Consider the following 26731-nt stretch of genomic DNA (forward strand, 5'->3'; position numbering starts at 1 on the left):
CCAACAGCTTTGCGATCCTTTCGGAATTCTCTACGAGGCTGGCTGCAGAAGCCGGCTTTCTATATGCGGCTTTATTTTGTTGTTGTTGTTGTTGTTGTTGTTATATTTTGGGAAAACCCAAACCACATTACTTTTTAGTCTACGACCTCCTCCGTGTCAGGGTGCGTAGGGGGGAGGCTTCTCCCCTGGGAGGAAGTAGGCTGGTGTGCAGGGTGAAGGAGCATGGGAACACCCACGGCTGGGCTGGCACTGGGAGGGAGACTCTGTGTCCTCAGGCAGAGAGAGGTCAGCAGAGGCCGAGGCCGGCGGGGCACTGGAGGGCTGCAATTAAACAGAGAGGCGTCCTCGATCAGCAGGTGGGGGGACTCAGCTACGTTGTCCAGAATATATGCCAGCACCACCTTGACCCAGCAGCTTACCAGACCAGGAGGCACCGGCTCATTGGGCCTCTCAGGAGGCCTCTCAAGTCTAGAACAGCCTAGAGATGTCAGATGTCAGCCTGGACAGCATCTGATTGGCACAGACCTGGCTTCTAAAGCTATTGGGGACACAGGAAGGTCTCCAAACTCCTGTCTTGGTTGGCCTGCTTAGCCCAGTCAGCTTTCAGTAGCACTAACTAGAAGATCCAGGGACAACTACAGCCAGGACTTGACACTCACTAAAGACAGCAAGACCATTAACATTCCCAACACAGCATGGTGATTATTGTGGTAGCAGCCAAATGTGGTCAGCCATAGTCTAGAAGTTTAAGGAAGTTATTTTTCAGATGTAATTAATCAGTGACTTTGAGTAAGCTGGTACCCTACTGTCAGGGCTCCTAGTCCAATCAGTTGCAGACCTTAAGAAAAAAGGCAGAGACGCTCAAGGAAAAAGAAACTCTTGCCCAAGTGTGACCATGAGTTACAGTCCCAACAGTACTTCCTTGGTCCTGAGGTCAGTGTACCATTGGACTGGAGAGATGGCTCAGCAGTTAAGAGCACTGGCTGCTCTTCCAGAGGTCCTGAATTCAATTCCCAGCAACCACATGGTGGCTCACAACCATCTGTAATGAGATCTGAAACCCTCTTTTCTCATGCAGGTGTACATGCAGGCAGAATGCTGTATACATGATAAATAAACCTTTAAAAACAATAAGAACAAATCTCTCTCTACATTTGCTGGGGTTGTATCTCTGGCATCCCAATAAACACCCCCAAGATCAAAGGTAAGTTAATATGAGAAGAAAACTTGGGGGAACAGGACTGGTCTGAAGGAAATCTTTTCTAGTATTTTCTTTTCCCGTCTTAAGTACCAGAAGTTTAAAACTTAAAATCAGTGTTTGAATAAAGTAAATTTGAAGTGAGTTTCTAAAGTGGTTCCTGTGTGCTGTATAGTGCTCTACCTGGCTGCATCTTGGTCTCATGAGCAACTAGCTAGCCATGTTTTCCTGATACTGGAGTCAGGATCTGACAACCTGTTGATCCCAAAGCCACTTCCCCCCAGGGAAGGGAGACTGGAAGCTGAGAATGTCCCCCTGACTAGAGACAAATGTCACAGAAAGTTCCACCGTCGTATCTCAAACCTTCTCATTTCTCCCCGAGACTGTGTGTGCATCCTTACGAGCACGGGAGCAACGTATTCCTAGAGATCGTCCTCTTAGGTCTACTAGGATGGGCTTCTCACGCTGTCCACTCTATTTTCTGAAAATAGTCAGATGCACAAGCCATGGAGCAAGCCCTTAGAAACCACAGAGCAAGCCACCAGGAACCTCAGGCTAAACCACCAGGAAACTCGGGTTAAACCTCCAGGAACCACAGAGCCAACCACTGGGAAAGTTGGATGAAAGCGGCTCACTAAACAAGGCCCCATGAAGGTAGTTCCTGCCCATACAGAGGAGGCCAGGACTGCTGCCCCAGAATTGCCATTCAAGCTAACCTCTGCTGTCATTCTGGGCAAGCTGCTGGGTTAGGCATGGCCCCAATGTTTGCAAGCTGCTAAGAACTTCAACAGGACACTTAAAATATCTCCTTCGGGCTCTGTTGGTCTGTAGAAACAGCATTCGTTCCATTGTTCTGAGGGAGCACATGGCTCATCCAATATGCCAGTTTCTACAGAAATCTGACTGCTAAACATATATGCAATTGTACTCTCACACTTGCCACCATGAAAAGCTGCTCAGCCCAGAGGGCTGAAAACACAAAAGTCCCAGAAGGTAGGAGATGAGCAGGTGTCCATGGAACCTGGCAGGTCATCTTCTAGGTTCCCAAAACTGTATCTGTGGTGACGTTGTCTCTTATGTGCCACCACGGGGGTGGAGGGGTATTTGTCCTTTTCCATGTGGAACAGGGAAGAACATCACATGGGGAGTCTCACATCCCATGAGAACAGGCCGGCAGCTCTCCACAGCTTTCCATTCTTCCTTAGGCCAGGCCTTCGAGACTGAGAGGCAGGAGGGCACCAGGACAGACTCCAGGCAGGAGGAAATGGAACCACACCTTCTGCATTGTTCATCATCCCCTGTGGAGCATCAGGTACTCATTCTGCCTGCACCCGCTGTGCTCTGGAATTGTGTTCTTGGCATCTATGGGACTTCGTGGGTCTCTGTGTCCAAAGGCAGGTAGAGCAGCTAAGGGAACCCTATCAGGGCTACCAAGAGTAGCAACAAACAGTCTTGCATGTGGATTTGACAAAAAGCCAGGAGAACAGAGCAGGGTTTCAGGACGAGCTGCAGCCCGAGGTGATAGCATCCTTCCTGGGGTGGAGACCAGGGAGATCCTCTCAAAGCCAAAACTGAAGTTCCATTGAAAGGCAGAGGCCTTGGAGCTGCAGCTGCTTCTGCTGGTGCCACCTGCCCTTGGAGTCACCACCAGGATCATCTCCTTCCCTGACCCTAGACATAGCTGCCTCCAGTGTTCCAGAGAGGAGAGAGTCAGTTCCAAGCCAGACTTTATCCCAAAAGGCCTTATGTCCCCTGATTAGGGGTCCCTGTGGCTCCAGCAGATGAAGGTCCAATTCCCTTTTGGGAAGCCCCACTAGCAGCACCTGGGGATGTCACACTGAGAAACCAGACCCGCTCCCCAGCATTGCAATGAACCACTGCAGCAGCCCTTCTCCAGAGCCTAAAGGACCCAGGGGTTCAGCAGTTACAGTCCCAGCTTCGTCTCTAGGCAACCAGAGGAAACTGAGGTACAGAGAAAAGGGGTGGGGTGAGACAGCAATACAGTGACCTCACTCTCTGAGCCTGGAGCACCAGTGATCCCTGGAAAACAGAATAAAGCTGCACTTTAAGGTCCCAGACACTGGGGGGGGGGTGTTCCCACGCCTTCTTCCAGCTCTGTGTGCTGTCAGTCCCCACTTCACAAATGTGGACCCCCGATGGTCACAAGACTCCCAAGTGCTGCTCACACATGGTCACAATGTTGGGTCAGTCCTAGGGCTCTGGCAGCTCTTTCTATCCGAGATGGTCAGAGGTGGACATTCATGTCCTCCCCAAAGTGTCATTTTGCTTGGCGAGGCCTCGTACTTCGTGTCAGTATGGCTCATTAGACAGAGGTCTCCTGGGGGACATACCTGAGGACCTGTGACTTCAAACAAATGATTTCATCCCATACAGCAGGCCCACAGGTCAAAGAGACTCAATTCAACATTTACTCAGCACAGCTCTGGGCATCTCATGACTGCCTCTGCTGGTGCTGTAAGACAAGCCACCTACCAGCCAGGCTGCAGGCCAGCCAGGCTGGATGAGCAGGCATCGCTCCACTTAGAAAGGTCTGTCTAGACCTGGGATCTCAGTCTCCCCACAGGAGACACTGGGCAGCAGTTACAGATGATGCGTTTGTCACGACGAGGGGTCTCGACAGGACATAGCTAACTAAAACACAAGCCAGGAGGCTCACAAACCCCACAAGTCCACAATGGCAGGTCCAAGTCAGTACAGTACCACTGGACAACTGGGGCCATCTTACCCGCAGCCGGCAGAGCTTCACGGGACATGAACAAGCCAAAGCCAAGAATGGGAATAGGAGAAACAAAGCCCTATTCAAACAGGATCTCACAGACCTGAGGTTCGCAGGGTCTGCAGCACTGGACACATGAGCCCTATGGGGTCGACACCTTTGTTGGCAAGTACCTGGCTCCATGTAGAACACTCACTGGTGTACAAGTATTCAGAACCCAGGCAGCTGTTGGCATCTTAAGTCCCCCTTACCAGTATGATAGCTAAAGTAATCAGCTTCCGAAATAACTCTCATGAGCCGTGAATAGCAATGAGCCTTGAAAATGGCATGACCCAGCCCATAAGGGTCCCCTTCCTTCCCCATTACTAACTATATCAAAGTCCACCCATCTCTACCCGCAGCCCTACTACCCTGCCTACCTGGAAGCCCACAGAAATAACACCAACTTCACAGCACACCTACCTGTAGTGGCAGAGGGTAGGAGGAACAGGTTGGCACACCCATAGACGGAGGACACAGGCCAGTGTAGGCGAGGATCTGCTGTGCAGGGTTATAGAGAATCTGAGGTGGCGGTGACGGGCCATAGGCCAGCTGAGACAGAGGGACCTGTGGAGAGAGACGGGGGCATAACCACTCGACCCTCACAGCCACTCGACCCTCACAGTCACTCCATGGAGTATTCAGACCTGCACTTGGCCTTCTGGGGAACCTAAACCCAAGCCACAAAGAGTAGGCCTGTCTTCTCTTAATGACCTCACAGAAAGGCCAGCATCCTCTACACATGGTCTCTAGATTGGAGTCACCACCTGGAGCTGCCACCTGAAAAGGCAGCCTGATAGAGCCCAGAGACCAGACTGTGGGAATTCGGGAGGTGCCAAGACATCCCCTAAATTTCCCTAGCAACAAGAAACCTGAGAAGGAAGAGTTGAGCAGTGGTTCTGGGGTGGTAGTGAACAGAGCAACCAACGGCCAATGCCCCTGGGACCACAGGACAAGCAAAACAAGAATGGCCCAGGCGATGGTTTTCAGCCCTGTGGACTTGGAAGGGACCCTAAAGGGTTTCCCATGGGCCCTGAGAGGACAAAGGGGAGGTTCTACCAGTGGTATAAGACTAGGGCTCAAGGGCAGATTCAATAGGGCTGGCTCAGAGAGAAGGAGGTAGGGGTGAATTTCAGGTTTCTCATTCAGCTTGTTAAAATGGGGTCCAAGCCCTACCCAGAACCACCCCACCCAGGCAGCCATGAACCCCACAGTGACAGAGTGACATTTTGCTCTTAGATGGCAACAAGGTCTTCCTGCCTAAGCGGGTGGGAGAAGATTCACCCAGCGGGTTGTCAGGTGCTGGAACCAGAACCAGTGATTGGTGGTCCTAGTTGCCACCTGACGTGCAGGTGACTTGGGAGTTTGGATCCTCCTTCATTGAGAGAACCACTGAGCTCTCCTGAAGGGGAAGGCCCTGAACTCTGGGCTAGGGCTGACCGGCTGGAAACACACAGAAGCCATCACTCACCATGTCCTTGAAGGCCCCTAGGACTGCAGCTGTAACAATGCCCAGGCACAGGCCCAATACATTCAGCACTGTGGATACCCAGAGCAGCCGGTACAGGTGGACCACGTCCTGGCAGCTACGCACGCCCACAAACTCATAGTAGGCAGGCGAGGGCTCAGTGCTGTAGGAGGGAGAATGGTTACTGCCCTCATTGCTAGATCATGGCCAGGTGACAGTACAAACCCTGGGGCTCCCAGTGCCCGAGGCCACCGGCTCTAATAGTGCTGGTGTCCTCTTACACAGGTGAAAATGTAAGTTAGACAAGTTAGAGTCCTCTGCTTTTCTATGGACTGGCCAGGGAGGCTCCACCAGGCCTCACAGTGAGGCATCAGATGGGCACAGGATGTCCCAAATTACTAGCTCTGGGCCCCTAATGGCCAACTGGGACAGTGGCTGAGCTACCCTCCACGCCAGAATAGTAACCAAGCATTTTTGTGTTTTCAGTTCTCCACATGTATCCCAAGAAAAAGCTGTAGGTGGTTCTCTGCTCTGAGAGGAACAGCCCACAGCTGGAATGTGCTGGCTGCCACCTGGTGGCCAGCTGTGGTCCTCCCTGGACCTTCAGGTACTTCCACACACTGGGCGCCCTTGGATGGAAACCCAACCACTCCGAGGACCATTGTGACGCTGAAACAAGATCCAGAGGGAAGAAGCAGGAAATGCAAGTGGATACAGGAAGGAAGAAATGGGGCCCCTCTGGCTCACAGACAGATGTCCTGTGCAGGGTCTTTCTTGTGCTCATACACATGCATGTGTGTTTACATGCTGGTCATGTTTACATGTGTGTGTACACAGACTCCTAACGCAGCCTTACCTCCCACAGGCGTAGAGGTCACAGCAGTAGCACGTGTTGCTCCTCACCTTCAACTGGCATCGTCCATTCAAAGAGTAGCAGGTGACCTGGGGTAGAGTGACAGTCAGGCTCATACCTTATCCTACACAGGCAATCGGCAGTCTGTGTCCAAGACCTTCTCCTGCCCAGGAGCAGAGCTTCGTTGCCAGGACCTTCACTGACCCGTGATAGGGTGGGACAGGGTGGGGCTGGGTGGGTGAGGCAGAGCAAAACTAGGCAAGGCAGGACAATATGAGACTGGACAGGACTAGGCAGAGCCGAGCAGAGCAGAACTGAGCAAGGCAGGGCTGGCTGGCAGAATCTCACCCCATCCCCCACAATATACAACAGCTCTTTTCTGGACTGCCCAGCCCTTCTGCCAATCTGAAGACCCCAGAACATATCGATAAGAGAATCTGTGACCCATTTGCCTTCCTGACTCTTGCCTCACCCTGGCCTGGGCAGTTGGTGTGAGCAGCCTCGTTCAGCTGAGCCAACAAATCTCCACAGCGCTAGTGTAGAGCATCTGCCCACTGAACCACACTGCCAGTGCCCACCTGGGCCGGTCTCACGGGTCAGCTGCTGTGTGTGTGCTTGCTCTTCCTGGCATCTCACTCAAGAGTGAAGTCATACTTCAGCTGCCCCGGCCCAGAGAGCCAGAGAATCCCTTGAACACTGCACATGTGTTACCCCAGTGTTTCGTGGCAGTGATTAAGTTAGTGAAAATGCTAATGGGAATGCTAATTGGCCAAGAAGGACTGGGGAGATGAATCTTAACACTGTGCTAACACTGTGTCAAAGAGGAAGGCGTGCAGCTGTGATCCCAGAGAGAACCCCAAGCATTGAACTCTCAAGGTCAGCTCCTGGCTCTCAATGCCTTCGTATCCATACAGCAGAAGATCTGTGTGAATTAATACAGCCATTTTAACTAGACACAGAAGGGGGATGCAGAAGGCATGCTTGCTGAAGGGACTCACCTCTGTCTGATAGACGTCATACAAGTACCCAGCCCCACTGGAGTAAAACTGGCATCTTCCAGCACTGAGAGGCCTTGGCTCCTAAAGAAATAAATGTAGATCGGTCAGACTGGTCATCCCCAACCAGGAATGGCCATTTCAGACTTGCCTTCCATGGACTAGGGCAGAACTGAGGCCACACGAGTTATTGCTTGCTATAGCAATTGTATGTGGAGTCCACAGGGGAAAGGATTACAGACACCCTCTACCTGTCTGCTGGGCAGACATGGGCACAAGGACAAGGGTGTGCTGCTGAATGGGACAAGGGGTGTTCTACACCTCGCCAGGGGCACCAGGCTTCTGTCTTTCTAAAAGTAAAGCAAATTTCTCTTTCTAGGAAGGAACAAGGAAGATTTGGACTGATTCATTCATCCATCCTAAGTACCCATATATTCATCCAATCACTCAGTCACCTATGCATCCAGTCATTCAGTCACCTATGTATCCAGTCATTCAGTCACCTATGTATCCAGTCACTCAGTCACCTATGCATCCAGTCATTCAGTCACCTATGCATCCATGCATCATCATCAATCATCCATGCATCTAGCCATTCAATCACCTATGTATCTGATCAAACACCTATGCATCCAGCCATTCAATCAGCCATGCATCCAGTCACCAATCACCTATGCATCTAGTCACTCAATCACCTATGCACCCAATCACTCAATCACCTATGTATCCAGTCATTCACCAATCACCTCTGCATCTGGTCACTCAATCACTTATGCATCCAGCCATGCATCCTTCCATCTGCCATGCCCCACCACTTGACATAAGCTCATCAATGTCTTATCTCACCATGTTCCCACCCCTGTGTTTCCAACAGTCATGGAACTGACGTAGTGTTGAACCATGAGGAAGCCAAGGTAAGCCAGAGCTGTAGGTGAGTGAAGAGGGCAGATTAATGAGCAGGCAGTTGCTAAGGCAGCAGAGAGACAGCGGGTTCTGGGACTTGTAGAGTGTCATAAAGCCATACAATCTATAAATGCACCTTTGGGGTCTTTACTATGCATCAGTGACATTTCTCAAAGCACTACTTCTGACCTAAGAGGAGTCTAGAAACCACCAGTAATGCTGGCAGCAAAGACAGGCATGAGAACCAGACAGCATAGACCATAGCACCTGTGTGCCAGGCTCGGTGTGGATGGGTCAGTGGGAGGCACTGGCCCCAGGTGGTACATGACGGGAACAGGTGGGATAGCGGCGCAGGGCAGGAGGCTACAGTGGAGCTGAGAGCCGGCTCACACGCTCTGAGGATGCTTCAGGGATGTCAGAATTACTTGCCCTCCGTCACAAAATGGCAAGACACCCCAGGGGACTTGATGGTGTGAAGTGGGAGTCTTCACACCATCCTCCTGCAGGATGGCAGCTTGGTGTGCATCTGCATGGTACCAACTCTCAACGACACTGGTCACTCTTCAGAGGCCCAAGACTGACCCATCAGGCCGAGTAAGCAGGTGCACGGGGATGGGTATAAGTGGTGGGCATTGATAGATGGGCATACTCAGATGGATACAGACAGATCGGTCTCCTAGGCTCTTCTCATCAATGAAGCCAGAAAGGATGAGTGAGGGCCTCTCACACCTGTGGCTGCAGACAGGCGACTATGTGCCTGGAGTCAGAAGTCTCTGGAAGGTGACTTCTCTCAGCCAAGTGCTGAAGAGCTGCGAGGTTATACACTACCCAGGGACAGAATCTCAAGGCAAGGTTGGTACATACCTTGGGGAGCACTATAGTCTATATGCAGATGGCCAGATGCCTAAACACCCAGCTGTAGGTACTGGGGGAGCTACACATGCTTGTACACTCATACACTGTGTTCATACATGCAAACACACATACACAGAATTCCCACCAGGTTATAATGGTGCATATAAAGTCACTCCACTATGTTATAATAGTGTTCCTCTGTGTGAGCACACCATGCCATAGCATGCTACATTCATCTCCCGTGTCACGGGACATCACACCACACCACACCATGGCATAGTGCATATCATTCAGATCACATTGTACGTTCGTCCCACTACACATCACAACATGTCATATCACGTCACGTCCTCTGACATCCCTGGGCATGTATTCTCTGCCAGCCACCGTATCACAGTGCACACATGTTCTACTGGGCCTTTTATATCGTGCCATATCACGTCACAGCACGTGTCACAGCATAGTCTGTCACGCGACACCCTGGATGTACTTGTTTCTGAATTGTTTCCATCTCCTTTCCTAGGCCAGAAGCCTGGCTGTTTCATCATTTGTCTGTGGCACCAGGGGGCCTGCCTGACCCTGCAGCGGTTAAACAGGTGAGTAAGCATGACTGTTCACTGTGGGGGCAAAGTTCAGATTGGCTACCAATGAAATGCAAACACAAGCAGTGTCATCTTCGTCTCCTCCTCCTCCTTTTCATAATTACCTCACTAGCAGGACTGTCTATAGCCTCTTAAAGTCCTTTTATAGATAAGGAGGTTTCTATTTTTCATATACGTAGCCCCACATTAAGTAACAATCTTTGAAGAGAGACCATGACACTGCACACACACAAGAGCAGAGTCTGAGATTTCACGGTGCGGTAAGTGTGATGAGAGGCTGAGGACAGCCCCTGGACACAGAGCTCCAGAACTGTGGAGTGGGAACAAGGGTTCCCTAGTGCTGGGGGGTGGGTACTGAAATGATAAAGGATGCTTGCATCTGTTATGTGATGTGTATGTTTCTAGCCGCTATGTGTTTGTGTCTGTTGTGTATGGTGTGTGTTGTTGTGCCTGCTAAGTGTGGTATGTTTGTACTTACTGTGTGTGGCTGTGTATGTTTCTATCTGCTGTTTATGGTATGTGCGTGTCTGCTGTGTGTGGCTTGTGTGTTTGTGCCTGCTGTGTAAGGTGGGTGTATCTGCTGTGTATGGTTGTATTTGTGTCTTCTGTGTGTGGTACGTGTGCTTGCCGTGCATGTGTGGCCAGTGGGAGGCAGAGGATTTGGGTTGCTGGGGCCAGACTCAACAAGAGGACAGCAATGGCAGCTCACCTGGAGCCTGTGTGAAGATGTCAGAGCCCAGCTGTGTGATTGAGATGTTTTTCACATGGACACGGAGCCCTAGGGACAGACTGTGGGCCATTCAAAAGCAGTACTCACAATGTGCCGCGCTGCGAACACGCTGTCGACTATGGCACAGCAGAACGCCGCCACCACCCCAAAGCTGAGGAACACGATGGCCGCCACCAACTAGGAGAAGAAGAGAGAGGAGTGTGGAGTCTCAACCCAAAGAAACCCAGCCTTGAACACAGTCAGCCTGGAGTTAATGGCCAGACAATCGCCGATTTACTTCCATCCACCAGTGACTCCGCCCCAAGGGGTGGAGCCACACACTCACCCATGTGATACACTCTGTGGGATCTGTACCACAAGACCAAGAGGCAACCTCTGCACAGAAGTACACTGGGCGCCTCTGCACCCTCACCTCTGCACACCCACCTGCACCGTGTTTCCACTTTCATACACACATGAGTACTTGCCCTGGGCTTCTAACATAACTGGATTAATTCTGCACTATCCCTGCCCGCAAGGGTCCAGCGTCACATCTGCCTCAGACCATCCATTACCTACCATGATGTTTAAACTGCCTGCTCTAGAGATTGGAAATGCTGTTTGTTAACAAACGGGTGTTTCTATAGGATAAATTCCTTGAACATGTGTTATAACCTAGTTCTTCAGCATGCATATTTAGGTTCTTTGTACTTTAACATTCTGAGACAGAATGCTACACTGTCCTATAAACATATCTAGCCACTGACCATAGAATATCTACTTTCACTTTTTCGTCACTATAAGTCCAGTGCGCTATCCATTGCACCACAGAGCCACCTGAATGTCTACTTTCTTGTATCCACAATGACATGAAATTGGTGCTTTAAAATGTTTGCCTGAATTTATGTTACTAATTATTAATTATTTCTATTTACATTTCTCAGACTACTAAGAAGGCTGAAAATCTTCTTATAGTTGTTGGCTACATTTATTTTCAGTTTTTCTTGTGACACGGTTCCAGATTGACCAAGCAGGCACACTGCTGCGGAAGATTTCCTGTTCAGGGGTGTGAAAGTGAACCAAATATCAGAGCTCAGGAGGAAGGAACAGAAGGCTCATGAGCTCAAAGCAGCCTCAGTTGCACACTGAGATCCTAGCTCAGAAGAACAAGCCAGCATCTCCTGCCTGATCGCCTGTGAGCAATCACACCTCCTAAACCCCATGCATGGGTGCTCTCCTTATCTGTGATTCCTCCCCAAACAGGGGACATCTGCCAAGTATACAGGTTTGGCGCTCAGTCTTGGGAGATACATAAGGTCATCGGGATTACCAGTCACAGGGAAGAAAGGCGAGGGGCAACCATTAAGAAGAAGCAAACAAGGGCAAGGCATGGTGGCGCACATCTATGATCCCAGCACTCGGGAGGCAGAAGGTGGTGGATCTCTGTGAATTCAGGGGCAGACTGGTCTATATGGTGAGTTTAAGGCCAGACTGAGTTAAACAGTAAGATCCTGTCTCAAAAACGAAAGAAAGGCAGACAGACAGAAAAACAAAAAGAGACACACAGAGAGAAATGAAGGAAGGAGGGAGGGAAGGAAGAGAAAGGAAGAAAGAAAGAGAGGCAAGGGAAGGGAAGGGGAGGAAGGAAAAAAGGAAGGAAGGTAAAAAGGAAGGAAGAGAGAGGGAGGGAGGGAAGGAAGGAGGGAGAGAGGGAAGGAGGGAGAGAAAGAGGGAAGGAGAAATAGCATGTACAGTAAGCAGCTCTCTCTTTAGCCCCAGTGTAGAGTCAGAGCTCTCCGGCCCCATGCTGGGCCATGCTCTGACAATGTGGTTGCTCTCTGGTGACAGTGTCACTGCTCCCTGGTGTCCTCTGCCTCTCTGTCCTCTCTCATCTCAGTTTTTTGTTTGACATGAACCCAAAAGTGAGAACTGTGCTGTGAGGAAGGCAAAATCAGAAGGATCCTGTCAGCTTGCCCCAAGCCCTGCTATCTGTGTGACCTATATCCTGAATCTAGTCACCCAGCCAACCTGAACCATGGCTGCAGCTGGAGTGCTGGTCACACTCTCCTCTCCTCCCCAGAGGAGCAGGCCAATTAATTTAGCAGTCGCCAGAGGCCAAGAGCCTTGGAAACAGATCCCAGCACCTTGCATTGTCAGTGCTTAGTTCAACATCAGAATTCACAGCGTGGTGAAAACCTTGACATCCACCAAGGTGAAACTACACTCCTCTGATAGGGAGCTGTCCACACACCAACGTCCACCACATGTGTGCTCAGCACACGACCCCAACACAACCTCTCACAGCTGTCTTTTCTCAATCCATGCCAGTCACACACTGATGGAGACCCTTCCTCTTCCCCCACATTGCCACCCACCGATCACAGCCCATCCTAGCTGGAAACACCTCCCAGGGACAACATGGAGCCTTTCCTAATGGGAAAATCTCATCTCCAAAGCCTTTGGGGCTACCACACTATCCTTGGACAATGCTGACCACTCTCCTCCAGTCTCTGCCAGCCAACCAGGGTGGATCTACTCTGACTAGAACTCTACCCTATTTACCCTCCAGGTTGCCAGTCATCCTGGAACCTGAGGGCCATGTCATTAAGGCAGGAGGAAGTAGCAGTGACCAAAGAGGCTAAGTTCAAGAGAGGCAAGCGGCCAGCACACAGAGGCTGAGGGCAGGCGGGTTACCCACACCCTTGGGAAGAAAACACCATCCTCTTATGAACAAGGACCATAGATGAGTTACAAAGTATTGGTCCCTAACCTTAATCAATGTCCCCAACAGAGGCACTTGTCACCCTGCAGCATTGGGGCTGTGTGGGAGCTGTTCCAGGTGCTGAAAACGCACACATGTGACCTACTCTTTGCAGCAAGGTCTGGAGAGCCAAGTCCTTCTAAAACACAGAGCCACAGCTGGGCACACCATGTGTCCCATGTGCAGGAAGTCACCATTTCTGCTCTGGCCATCATGGTGCCTGGAAGTCCCCTAGCATGCTGAGACAAAGTAGATCACAGAGCTGATGTATGGTTGAGCTGGGTCTGGGTCTGAGTCAAAATGCATTAGACAAAAAGCCAGAATCCCCTCCCCTCCCCTGACTCCATGGACGTGTGTAAGAAACCCCTCAGTATGTCAGTCTGACAGACAGACAGACAGACAGACACAGAGACACAGAGAGAAACAGAGACAGACAGAAAGAGAAAGATTGGGAGAGAGAGAAAAATTAAGAGACAGACAGCCCCTGTAAGAAAGAAAGGGCCTGGGACTCACAGCTCCAAGCTGATGGGACCCCCTCAACATCCTGGGATTCAGAAGGGACAACACACAGGTCGCACCTGTATCAAATGGAGTTCTACTGTTGGGGGAGACTTAGTTGCTGTGTATACTTCTTGTGACAAATTGCCACAAGAAATTTGATAGTGCTGTTCCTCCCAGACATAGAAGTGTCATCTTTGAGTCAGCAGGATGCTGAGAACCCCAAGGGAGGAGAAATGGGAAGGAAAGAGGTAATGCTTAGACACTGGCAGGTAGCAGGAGCCCTCTCCAGAGAACATGATTTGTTCTCCTGGTAGAAGAGCCCTCCCTCTCCCTCTGAGTCGTCCTTTGGCTTCTACTGGATATTGTCCTAATAATAGGCAGAGATAATGGGTGAACTCATTCCTAATTAGGTTTCACCCTCAGAGTGAACAGATTGGAACAAGCACAAATCAAATAAGTGTCCGGGATTTGCCTCAAGCTCCCGTGGGAAGGAAAGTATAGAAGGAGACCAAAGGTTAGCTCTGAACTGAGGGATAGGTGATGGGTACCAATGGACTCGGGTTTAAAGTGCCCAATACTAAAGTTTTTATTTCCTTAGTAGATTTCTCATTGGCCCCATGACCTATTCAGTCTCAGGTTCTGGGCCAGTTTAGAAGTGTCAGGTACGGATTCTATCCAATTTTAAAATAATGGTTGGTTATTCCCACACCATTTGTGCCAGTTTGCGCCACTGTATCTCACAGGCAAGTCACCATTGTAAGTCACAGCATTTATAGCTTGGCAATAACATTGATTAATTTTCTCCCCTTGTATCATGGGGAGTACCCTCTACACCACGGAAGCTAATTGGAGGGGTGAGACTCCCATCTGGGTATCAGTAAGGAGCACTACCCAATGGTACATTAATATTATAGTGAAACGTGTGCTTGTCATACAAACAACCCAAACAGAGAGTTTCCTAAAAAGGAGAGAAGAAAGATCATGCAGGAATCACAGGAGGCTGGTCAGGGACAAGGACAGGGGCACACAAGGACACACTTGTCCACTGTGGACATGCTTCCCTCATCAGTAAATCAACAGAGTCTTTAGCATCCAACTGTCAAGGCCAGAGTAGTATGGCCAGGGTTTCTGTACTCCACCAGGAAGGGTAAAGCTGCTATCTGTAAGGTAACACAGTCTTGCAGACCCAGTCTCAAGGAATCCACTGGAATTCCACCAGAAGCAGCAAATGTGTTCTGTGGCTTACAGGCTTGGAATGAACTTGGCACAGCCGGTGGTAATGATTCCACCAAAATAACGCCCACGCAGCAGCCTCAGAATGAATAAAAACCAGAAATAAGGCTAACAACAAAATCACAAAACTTATACTCAAACCTAAAAACATTTGTGAAAGACTTTTTTTTAAAAAAAAAAAAAGAAAAGAAAAAACATGCTAGACAAATGGGGACTGGTTGTATTTCTGAAGCTGAGCCCTCAGCACCTCACTTAGCACAGTCCCTACCAGAGATCCTGGTGTTGACATTCACCCATGATGATCACAAGGGATCTTACTCAAGCCAAATGCAGAATAAAGCTAGAAGACTCACATAATCCCAACTGTGGAACTTACGGCAAAGCTGCAGAAACCAAGCTCATGGTGTGGCTCATGGGACCAGTGCAGCAGAACTGGGAGCCCAGTAACCAGTCACACATTTATGGTCAGATGACTGGTTTGATGGAGAGAGAACAAATCCCAGCCTCTCATGCAGCACATCCAACCACTCAGCTCACGTCTGGACACCTTGCACAAGGGCCAAGAAAGACAGCTGGCTCCCAGCCATCGTCAGAGAAACTTGTTAGCAACAGATGAACAATGGCTCAGAGAACAAGAGATAATGAGGGTGCCAGCCCCAATTGACACGGGTAGAGCTCAAGGCTTGGAGGACAGCATGAAAGAGGAAGAAGAAAGACGGAGAGCCAGAGGACCAGAAAATCTACCGTGAGATTGTGTCTCTGAAAATGACAGGAAAGCTTCACCCATGGTAAAACAATATGGATACTTAAGTGAAACTCAAAGAGCACACTCATGTGGAGGAGGAAAATTTCACTGGGCCCCACAGACAAAGAACTCCAAGTAGCTAAGTGTCTTAGGGCTTTTATTGCTATGATGGAACACTATGACCAAAAAGCAAGTTAGGGAGGAAAGGTTTAATTGGGTTACACATCCACATCATAGTCATTGAAGGAGGTCAGGACAGGCGCTCAAACAGGGCAGGAATCTGGAGGCAGGAGCTGATACAGAGGCCATGGAGGGTGCTGCTTACTGGCTCTCTCAGCCTGCTTTCTTATAGAACCCAGGACCACCAGCCCAGGGTGGTGCCACAGTGGGCTGGGCCCTCCCATATCAATTACTAATTAATAAAATGCCACAGGTTGCCTACAATCTCATCTTATGGAGGCAATTACTTAATTGAGGTTCCTAAGCTCAAATGACTCTAGCTAATGTCAAGTTGACACAGAACCATCCAGCACACTAAGGCATTCGGGAAGAGAGGTAATCAGCCTTCCCTAGGGATGAGCAATCTTACTAGTTATCCAATACCAAACGGTCATCCGTGAAACCATAGATATACAAGTAACATGACATGGACTCAGCAGGGTGTGTGTGTGTGTATGTGTGTGTGTAAGAAAAAAGAGGCCATGATTTCAAGAGGAAGCAAGGAGGTGTAAATGGGAGAGCATAGAGGGAGGAAAAGTAAGAGATAAAATGATGTAATCTTATTTTAATTTTTAAAAAAATAAATAATATTTTATAGTTACTTTAAAAATGTTCTCTAACAAATGGTGTTCAGAGGAGGAAAACACGAAGGGATACCTGTAAGTTCTGCTTCACATCATTCATGCAAACTAAAGTGGGTCAAAAGCCTGAGAGAAATGGAAACACTAAAACGCCACCAAAAATGAAAGCTGGGGCTAGGAAGATCGCGCAGGCAGTGAAGTATGTGTCATGCAAGCATGGAGACCTGAACTCAGATCCCCAGCACCCATGTAAGATCAAGACGTGGTGATGTGTGTCTCTAACCCTAGCCCTGGATGGTATGGGGGAGGGAGACTCCCAGAGCACCCCAACAGGACCTACAAAAGTGAGCCACTTATATTTTACAGCAACAGTCCTCAACACTGCACCAACAAAAAGAGTCCATAGTCCCCTGTACTGCACAGCTATTGATACTCTGTCAACTTGGACAATCAGCATCGTCTAAATGTCTACTGTTGTGGTGGTCTGAAGAAGACTGGTCCATATACACTCATATATTTGAATGCTTAGTCTACAGCTGGTGAAGCTGTTTGGGAAGGATTAGAGGTGTAGCCTTGTTGGAGGAGGTGTGTCTCTATCCCCCCCACACACCCTCCAACAACCTTGTGGATCAGGTATAAGCTCTCAGCTACTTCACCACCTTATCTGTCTTGATCTAATGCCCTGCTGTCACTGTGATGATCATGGCCTCAATCTCTAAAACTGTAAGCGAGCCACCAATGTTTTAAATATTTTATAGGTTGCCTTGGTTACTATATCTCTTCACGGCAATAGAACAGTAACTATGTTTCTAACATCTGACCCCAGATCCCCTGCTCTGTTTTCATCTCTACCTCTCTCTGATCATCTGTGTGGTATGCTCAATTTGGCCAAGTTGTGAATGGCACCAATTAGGCCCGAGTCTTGGGTTTTATACAGGTCCAGGGGTTTCAGGTGAATGTGGAGAGGAAACCCTAACTGTGACTGTAGCGTCCTACATTGAGGAACTAAAACTCCCCACAAGCCCATTTTGCAATGGGCATGTGTCTTCTTACCATTTGTCTTCTATTCTCCACCAGGTGAATACCAATGATTCCCAGGAAGGACCCAAAGCCCAGCTGAGGCGAGAGGAAGAATGAGAGAAAGATGTTTGATTAGCATCATACTGACCCATCACAGTTAATAATGGCCCCTGGGCTGGTGAGATGGCTCAATATGCAAAGGCACTTGCTGGCAAGCACGATGACCTAAGTTCAATGCCCAGGACCCCACATGGTAGAAGGAGAGAACCAATTCCTCCGACCTTCACTCATGTATCATAGCATAATGCTACTCTCCCCTCAAGATAAACAAATCGAATTTTAAATATTTAATAATTCACCCTTAAATATTTTGTCCAGTTGAGTGCAGTAGCCCTTGGGAAGTTGAGGCGGGAGGATGGCCAACTTGGGCTACCAAATGAGACCCTGTCTTTAAAAAGTTAATACTTTGTCAGGAAGAGAGTGTGGCCACCCTCACCATGCAGCATGGAGTTACTGTCCCTAGAGAAGGACAGTTCCCTCCTGTCCCCTCCAATGCCCACTGGGGAGGCAGAAGCGAATGCCTCTATATCAGCACAACTTTTGATCACAGAAATCAGCTGCTAAGCCTTGGTCACCTTTGTAGGGACCTGGAGCCCTCACACTGATCTTTTGACATGCCCTCTAAGCCAGCCCAAGAAAGACGGAGAGAGATTTGGCAGGTGAAACATCTATGATGTTTCAACAGAAGGGATGTCAAGACTTTGCCTACACTAGAATCCAGATTGGGCAGGGCAGCAGGCAACCTGGGCATGTGAAAAAGGCAAGATGGAGGCTTGGGGTCCAGGAGGTCTCCCAGGCAGAGGGTCAGTCGGGTGCTAGCATCACCTCCTTGTGTCTGTCCTCATCCCAAAGACTGGGCATTGGACCTGAGCTCCAGAGATGCTCTGAACACACTTTCCCTGAGCCCATGATAATCTGAGGGGTCAAGCACTGGCCCATATTGATTCCAAAGAATGGCATCTCTCTAAGTATCGAGCTTTGAAGGCCACACTCCTTGCCCATAGTTCACAATCGTCAGACCCCATCCATCATAGAGATGTTAAAATATATAAGTTATACTAAGTTTAATTATTTTGGATGTGAAAACTTTTTTCCAAAAATGATGATTTTTTTTTCATGCCCAGGCTACTCTCCTGAGGTAGCCAGCATCCCTCAGCTCTGTTGGATACAGTGTCTCTCTGATCTGATTTTCACTATCACCTCCATGAAGATACAAAATCTGAAACAAAGCTAATTCTGGTTACTATATTATTATTTCATCCCCCATGGCAATATCTCCTTGTTTCCCTCAGAGATTCTCTATGGTGGAAGATAATCTTGTGGTGATGAGCTTTGCTATCAACTTGTCACAACCTAAAATCACTTGGGGAATCTCAAGGAAGGGTGGTCTACGTTGGGTTGGCCTGTGGGCATGTCTGCGGGAGACTTGCTTAATTGATGTGAGACGAGCCGGCCCACTGTGGGCAGCACCATTCCCTAGGAAGGAGGCCCTGAACTGTCCAGGGATGGAGGAGTCAAGCTGAACACAATCAGCAAGCAATCATCATGGACGTATTTATCTCTTTCTGCTCTTGATTGTAGATGGGATGTGACCAGCTGCTTCACGCTGCTGTTCCTGTGCCATCCCAGCAACAGTGGACTATACCCTGAATGTGAGTGAAAATTAAGCCTTCTCACCCATATGTTGGATTCTGTCGGGATGTTATATCACAGCAACAAAATGAAACCAGAATCCCTGAGGTGAGAATCTCAAATGAGTGTAGCTGGAGAACAGGCAGCGACTACCACTCCAGTCTGACCTTCACACTTTTCAGAGAATCAGAGATGCTACACCTTCACATAGTCTAGCTCACGAATTTCAGGATCCCCTCCTTGCCCTGGCAACATGGGAGAAGAGCCTTGTACAAAGGCCAGCATCTCTGGTATGGGCTTCATGCCATGTTACAGTAAAACCATTGCTGTGTAGATGCTTTATACACAGGGTTACCTGTGAATTCTATCCAGGCAGATAACATATAACTCATGTATCCAAACTGCATAAATAAGCAACAAAGATAAAATGAAAGTAAATATGTTTCAAGGGCTGAGGGCTGAGAGTCCTGTGTTGCTGAAATCATTAGCGCTGTCCCTACGGTCATTTAACCTTTTGTGGGAAGTCATCACACAATTCTCCTTCTTGTTTTCAATGGTGGCATCAGGAACAACAGCTTCAACCCATGGCCTCCCATAGGGCTCTTGAGGCCACCAGCCCATCTAAAGCCACCAGCCCATCTGCCAGGAATTATGCTGGGGCCGCTGTATGTGTTAATGTCCAGGGGCAGCAGGGCTGGTCCCTCAGGCATCTGGGGAGAATGTGTTACCATCCTTCAGAGAGACTCTGGCTCGCCTCAGCTTCAGGCCCTCCCCACCTCTACTGTGTAACCTTATGTGACCCTGAACCCTTTGCCATCACCAAGTCATACCCTTCTCCTGCCTGGTCTGCCTCCAAGGGGCCCCATGATGACACTGGCCTGCGAACATGGTACAAGACAATGGCCTATCTTAGGGCCCCTAACCAGCAGCCCTCAGCCTTCTTTCTTTGCTGGATACTTTCTCAGACACTAGGCATCAGGCTGGGGTCATTTTTCCCTAGGACTACGTTTCCTTCCCCCAGCAGAAGTTTCTAGCACCACAGACTATTAGGTAAGTGATGTATCTGTCCACATAGATCACTGAACATCCTGCCCAGCCCCCCATAGGCCTTTGACTCACAATAATCCCTGGGTAGTAGCCGCCCACAGTCACATTCTCTGTCCTGGTGGTTGCAGCAAGGCCAATGGTCAGGATGAGAGTAGACACCAGCAGGAGAGAGCCCACAAACCACAGAGAGATCTTCTTCCTCCTGGCAAAGCCCTCTATGAGGAAAAGAAAGGTATTGGTGAGCTGAGGGCTAATTACCCACCTACCCACTATGCTCCAGATCAAGTCATTTGGAATCCTGTGATCTCCAGGCCGGTCTTCTACCAACACAGGGAAAACCCGGTCTAGGCTGGACTAGGCAGGTGAGCAGCCTACCCACTCCTTCCTCCTTGACGTCCTGAGCCAAGCCAGGGGTCACTGCCTGAGGATGGAGAGTGGCTTGTCTTCATCCATCTCACCTCCAAGGAGAGAAGGGTTCCACGGGGTAAAGAAGAGGCATACAGGTGTCGTAAGTGTCGGAGGCAGCTGTGCCCCAGATGCTGGGCCTCTTTTGTCAGCTGCTGGGGCTTCTGGGTGTAGAGCTACCCACCTGGCCAGAGGTTGCGTCTGTAGCCTCAGGCTGTGAGACTGAGTTCTGAACATGCTACAGCCCAGCAGAGCTCGCTGGACTCGGGAACATTTCAGGGAGCTCAGGTTGGCTGCTGTCCTGCCTCCTGCCTGAGATACAAATACAATAGCCGGGCCCTGCGACCGCTTTGGAATATGAGACCCTGGAATGAAGTCACAGGTAGAGAAAATGAGAGGGAATACCACTGAGTATCCTCCAGCCGTTATCCGACAAAGCCAAGCGTCACAGAGTGCTCTTCTGGACACCTGCTCTATGCAGCCAACTCCAGGAGTTACACAGCTCTCACAGGAAAGCGCTCCACCCTCCAATGTACCCCCTTGAGCCTGACTCTACCCTGATGGTCTGGGGAGGATAGAACAGCTTTTCCATTGACCGCCACCTGCCTCCCTTAGTCACTACACACCCACACGTGAAACACAGGCTATGGCCAACGCCAAGTGAGAAGGGACATTCAACTCTGATCCAGTCAAGCATCTGACCACACTGCTGCAAACACAACTGGAGTGGAAGAAAAGTCTGGTGGCCTCCTCCTCCTCCAGAGTCCTACAAGTCAACAGTTTGAGAGTGTGCACACACATGCAAGTGTGTGTACTCATGTGTGCCTATATGTGTTCCACACAGCACAGTACCTGCATCACCAGAAGCAGCCTGCCTATCCATGTATACCTCCTTTCAAATGCCCACTGGAGCCAAGCATGGTGGAACATGCCTTTAACTTCAACACTCAGGAGGCAGAGGCAGGTGGATAGATCTCTGAGAGACAAGGTTAGCCTGGTCTACAGGGTGAGTTTCAGGACAGTCAGGGCTACACAGAGAAACCAGGCCCCCCAAAAAAACAAAGAAAATGGCCAGTGGCTTGAGAGGGTGGACCTTCACGCCCTGTTAGGTTCTCATCTGAAGATGTCACACGCCTTTGATCTCACCAGTGAAGCTTAACACGAGTCAAGGTTATGACACCCAAGGAAAGGACAGTTACAGACTCAAGACATAAATTTTAAAAGCACCACCGATGGCTTCTCACATCCCACATTTTTCAGCTGACCCGAGAAAGCCTTTTTTATCTGACCCAGCAAGGGCACATCTCCAGGAGCAAGACCCATTTCCAGAGGTCTTGCTCATCCCTCTTCAGCCTCTTCAACCAGAAGTGACAGGTTTCTCCTGAGAATCTCCTCTTAATCTCCCTCTGTCCCCACAGAGAGGTGACACTACCCATTCCTCAACACAGCAATCGCTGGATCCCAGGAGCTGGCAATGGCACCCTCTTTACCTCTGGCCTTACTGCTTCCAAGGTCCCCAAGGGTTGGTAGAAGATGGAGCTCTTTGCAAGTCCTGGCCTCCAATATTGGTTCAGTCTTCCCTTCCCCCATTCCCCACTCTTTTGCCTGAGAGGATGGTTTATGTCCAGAATCCACAGGACCCTTGTACCCACCTCAGATCACCCCATGGGCTCACTTCAATGTTGGCTGCAGAAATGTGGTCACACGTGTTTGCTCCCCCCACTCACCCCTCTGCTTTCCCTCCTCATTGCCACTCATGTCCCAGGTTCCCATCCCCCACTTGAGTTTTCATTGTGTGCAGATGCCTTCAGATCTGAGACTCACTGCCAGGTAAGATCACATTAGGTGATCTTCTACCCTCACTAGGAGCTTCTTGTTTTGGGATAAGATGAGCCATGGCACATTTAGACTTTATAAAGTGTCACATTCCACAGGGCCAGGGACAAGGAGAGTGCAGAATGCGGTATGGGAACACCACCCAGGAAAGGAGCCCCTGAGGTGTTTGGGGAGTGGCTCCAGCTGGCCCTGAGAAAGCCCTGAGGTTGGTGGGTGGTAGGTGGGTAGCCTGGGAGCTGAAGAACGGGGAGCCGGGGAGGAAACTGCAGCAGGATGAGCAGTTCCACTTTCTCCTGTGTCCACACCTCTGTGTAAATGTAAGGGAAGTGAGGCAGGCTGAATGGATGGCCCAGGCCAGTGAGATGTGACTCAGGCCAGTGAGATGTGACTCGTGCCAGTAGGAGCCAAAGACAATGCCTTGTTTTGAAAACAGCAGGAACAGGGCACAGAGCACCCTTGACAGAACATGGAAGGCCTAGAGCAGCCCCTTGCTTCTCCACGGTGCCCACAGCCCTAATAAGAGTGCACACACAGCCTCAGGAGTGAGCCAAGGAGGCTGGGGCCACCTGCAATAGCACGGGCATTGGTACCATCTGGTCATACCTCACAGTGCATGTCTGCAGAGGTACCAAGCAAGCACATGCTGGATTAGCAGGTAGTAACCAGCCCTGGAGCGGACCAGGCAGGTGCTTTCTCCCCTAAAGGATTTCACTTCCTCCATTTACCTAAGCGCATCGCACACCAACTACATACCAAACAACTACTAATGACCCAACGTGGCTGAGACCTGGATGAACATGGCTGAGACCTGGATGACCCAACATGGCTGAGATCTGGATGAACCTTTCTGCTGAAACTTCTTTCACCTTGGGTGGCGCCAGCGCACAGCAGCCTGGACCACGCACATCCTCTCTGTTGCCTCACTAGCGTGACATCCTAGGCTAGTGGCACTTGGCACTGTTAAAGGGCTATGGCTTCTGGCATGCAAAGACAGTTGGCCAAAGGTCAAGCCCTTGAAATTATACTGTCACCTATTTATAGCCATTCGTCCCTTACCAGTCCTTTCCTTAGTTTGACTTTCCCCTGGAGTGTTCTGTAATAAACCCCAGAGACATGAGCGAGGTCAGGGGCCAGCGTTTCTGTCCACAGTTCCCAGGTTAAGACAGGGTCTGGAAATTGTGTGGTTGCTGGACAGGCAGGGATGCATCCCTTTCTGACTACTTGGATTGGAGTTAATGGACTCCCACCGGAAATACAAGGAGAAAGAGAGTCCTACCCAAAGTGTCTCTTATAAATACATCTGAATATTCAGTATGGCATAAAGATAAGGGAAAAAACCCAAGACAAGAAGGCAGGGTGTCTGAAATCCCCAGATACAAGCATTTCCACATCAGGTTTTGGAGATAAAAGGCTCTTCCCATAAGACAGATACCTAGACAATTACCACACCATCTCCTCTGTCCCTTATCTCTTCAACAAGATGCTACTTTCCTGTGCCTAGACAGCTCCTAGCTGCTAATTAAACCACTGCTACCAGGTTAGTTACTGTGGGAGATGACCAAGCTCGGGCCCACAAGGAGGAAGAAGGTCAAGCAGGGCCATGCCTCTCACTCTCAGGGTTGCCAGTGTCCTGCTCACACTGGGAGGAGGTGGCACCTGGTGTGGTGTAAGTAATGAGACTTCACCTGGGGAGAGAGAGAAAAGACAGCAACTTGATAGACTGAGTCTATTAGACGGTCCTCAGGGCTGCTCTGTGAAAGCCCTCCTCATCAAAAAACCACAGGGCTGTTCTGAGGGTGCCATTAGGCGGCCAATGGAGACTCTCCTAACTGTCTAGTGTTTCTGTCTATTCCATCCCAGGTATGCCCTCCCCACACCTCAGCACACCACCTGGCTGCTATCTGCCCACCCATCCCCACCTCACCCCTCATTTTCAAATGCTGTCCTCTTTCCCAGGCCTCTGCCTATCTTGGCTACAACTGCTGACCCAAGGTTCTCATAGCTCCACTTGGTCAGCCCAGAAGGTGCAGGCACTGATGGGCAACAGACCGTCCTCTGTGCTGGACCATGGGAAGAGATACCCAGCCTGGAGGACAAGACCCAGCAGGGTTCTTCTTTATGACCTTGCTCTCTATAGGGCCAGAAATCCCGAGTGAGGTCAATCCTCTGGGTCAAATATAGCCTGGGTCTATAGTCTTGGGTACTGAGGATGCTGAGGGAGAAGGGTCATTTGAGCCTGGGGGTTTGAGACCAGCCTAGGAGATCCAATGAGGGCTGGTCCTGTAGTAGAGACCAAGCTAGGCACTGCTCAGTCACCAGGTTCTGATTTTATATATAGCACCACGCCAAGCTGTAAGCAAAGAAGGGTCGATATAAAATGGTCACAGCCTGGAGTCACGCAGACCTTTAGTTGCTTTTAAAACTCTGTCTCAATAAAAACAAACACCTCCCACAAACCATTTCAAAGTCTGGAGTTTCTTATCAGAAGAAAATTCAGGTGTAAACCAAGTCACCCTAACATAACAGCATTGGCAGCTGGTAACATAACAGCTGCCGGCCGACACTAGCTAGCTATCGGCTAGGAGAATGAACGGATGACCGCAGAGCAACTGGCCTTACAGAAGAGAAGGTACGGCAGTCTCTCAGAAAGAAGCCAGATTCATCATCATCATCATCATCATTATTATTTAACAGCACTAACCAATCAGACTTCCCAGAAGTGTCTCCACCAGGGTTTCCAAAGATCACCAGGGGTTCTGAAAGGATCATCAAGAGCCACCCCCACCCACTCTGACCTAATCCCTTAATCCCACAGCAGAGGGTCACCATGTAAATCTCCCCCACCCTCTGCCCTGCAGGAACAATGCCCCGCATCCCTCCAGGGTCAGGCTGCCTCCCAGAAGAGCACCCATGCCTAAGCGGCTGGAGCCAGAGCTTGCACCAGGTTTCCTGTTTTCCCAGACGAACCTGGCTTTCAGCTGTGTCGGGCTTGATTCAGGAAACGGAACAATTAGAGATGGAGAGGCTGGGGTGTGAGGCGGGTGGAAGCTCTCGCTGGTTCCAACAACTCTAAAATCCCTGAGCACCTTTCCCTGCACCCCTCAGGCAGGATGCGCTCCCTGGTTCTTTCAAACACTTCCCTGAAAATTTTAGAAACTGAGAGAAATGCAGTAGGACTGGAAAGGTGTTGGTCTGGGACTTGGGTCTGTTAACAAAAAGATAACACGGGGGACAGAAACAGAAGGGGAGAGTGGATAGATCAGTGTGGAGAAGGATGAGGCACCAATGGATAGGTGACCTGTACCACATGAAACCAGACCCAGTCCCAGCCCCAAACCCCAAAGGAGTCCTGTGCCCAGAGTCCTGAGCTGTGCAGGTAGTTCCCCTCTTAGATCTGCTAGAGACTTGTAACCCAGCTCCAGGGCCCCCAAATTGCCTGCCAGCGGCAGAGATACCAATGGTGCCCTTAGCTAACCTGTGGTGTCCAGCAAAGCCAGAGGGCCTGGCACGGGCGGTGGGAGCGGCTGCATTCCCGAAGTGCCCTCCACTGGGAGGGCAGTGCCCCGAGGCTCCTCCTGCCCGGTGATTAGGTTTCAGAGTCCCAGCAGTTTCAAGAAGTGCAGCCCTGTGTCCGCTCTCCTCTTCTCCACCGCGCTTCTTTCTACCTCTCCTTTGGTCATTTCCCTTCTCCCTCCACGACTCCCCTCTGCCCCCACCATCTCCTACACCTCCCTTCCTCCCTCCAAGGTCCTGGTGCCTGCCAGCCGCTCCTCCTTCTCTTCTCCCCCTCCTTTTTCTCCTCCCCCCTCTTCCCCTTCCAGTCTCTAGTCCCTGGAAATTAAGAGTCTAGGAAAAGACCCAGCAACCCACCCACCGAGCCAGTGAGAAGGGACGAACCTGAAGAAACACTGTAGACCGCTGACCTGAGCCAGAGTCAGAGGTGGCCCGCAGACCAAGGACTGGGTGGCTTAGGTGGAGGGAAACAGAAAGTCAGCAGGTGCAGAGCAGGAATTCTCCACACAGCTGGAAAGGACTCAAGCCCCACCTACTTCAGACCCCCAGCTGAGCCCTCCCGCATCAGTAATTAAGAAAATGCTCTACAGACTTGCACACAGGTGATGTGATGGACCGAGGCATCTTCTCAGTTGGGGTTCGGGGGAAGGGGGTCTGCATATAGCATGGAAACTCAGGTTCTGTTGTGAGCATGCCCCAACCCAGCAGCTAAAGTTCAGAGTGAAGGCTGCTATGGGAAGCCAGAGAGGGGCTGCAAGAAAACAGGCGAGCAGACTGGGCATGTCTTATTTAAGTTCCTGTTGCTTCATTAAAGACACC

The 26731-nt window shown here is 50.0% G+C and overlaps 1 protein-coding gene across 1 annotated transcript; it reads right to left on the reverse strand.

Annotated features, from left to right (window-relative positions):
- Positions 1-156: 156 nt before the first annotated feature.
- Positions 157-26039, reverse strand: Tmem255b (transmembrane protein 255B). The gene is made up of 9 exons (XM_085844361.1): positions 25875-26039; positions 20231-20373; positions 17453-17515; positions 10468-10557; positions 7294-7374; positions 6299-6384; positions 5446-5605; positions 4398-4541; positions 157-321 (listed from the first exon to the last, which is right to left on the reverse strand). The coding sequence occupies exons 1-9, from the start codon at positions 25927-25929 to the stop codon at positions 157-159; spliced, it is 987 nt and encodes a 328-aa protein (XP_085700487.1). The 5' UTR covers positions 25930-26039.
- Between the last annotated feature and the right edge of the window lie 692 nt (positions 26040-26731).

This window comes from Mus caroli, unplaced genomic scaffold, assembly GCF_978045245.1.
Source record: "Mus caroli unplaced genomic scaffold, Mus_caroli_1 scaffold_10, whole genome shotgun sequence".
NCBI lineage: Eukaryota > Metazoa > Chordata > Mammalia > Rodentia > Muridae > Mus > Mus caroli.

Excerpts from the sequence above, each read along its gene's own strand:
- Tmem255b (XM_085844361.1), bottom strand. The coding sequence starts at position 25,929 with ATGCAGCCGCTCCCACCGCCCGTGCCAGGCCCTCTGGCTTTGCTGGAC. Across the intron at positions 17,516-20,230 it reads GCTACTACCCAGGGATTATT|CTGGGCTTTGGGTCCTTCCT; the intron begins GTGAGTCAAAGG and ends CTCTCGCCTCAG. Across the intron at positions 5,606-6,298 it reads GACCTCTACGCCTGTGGGAG|CACTGAGCCCTCGCCTGCCT; the intron begins GTAAGGCTGCGT and ends TCCCTCCTACAG.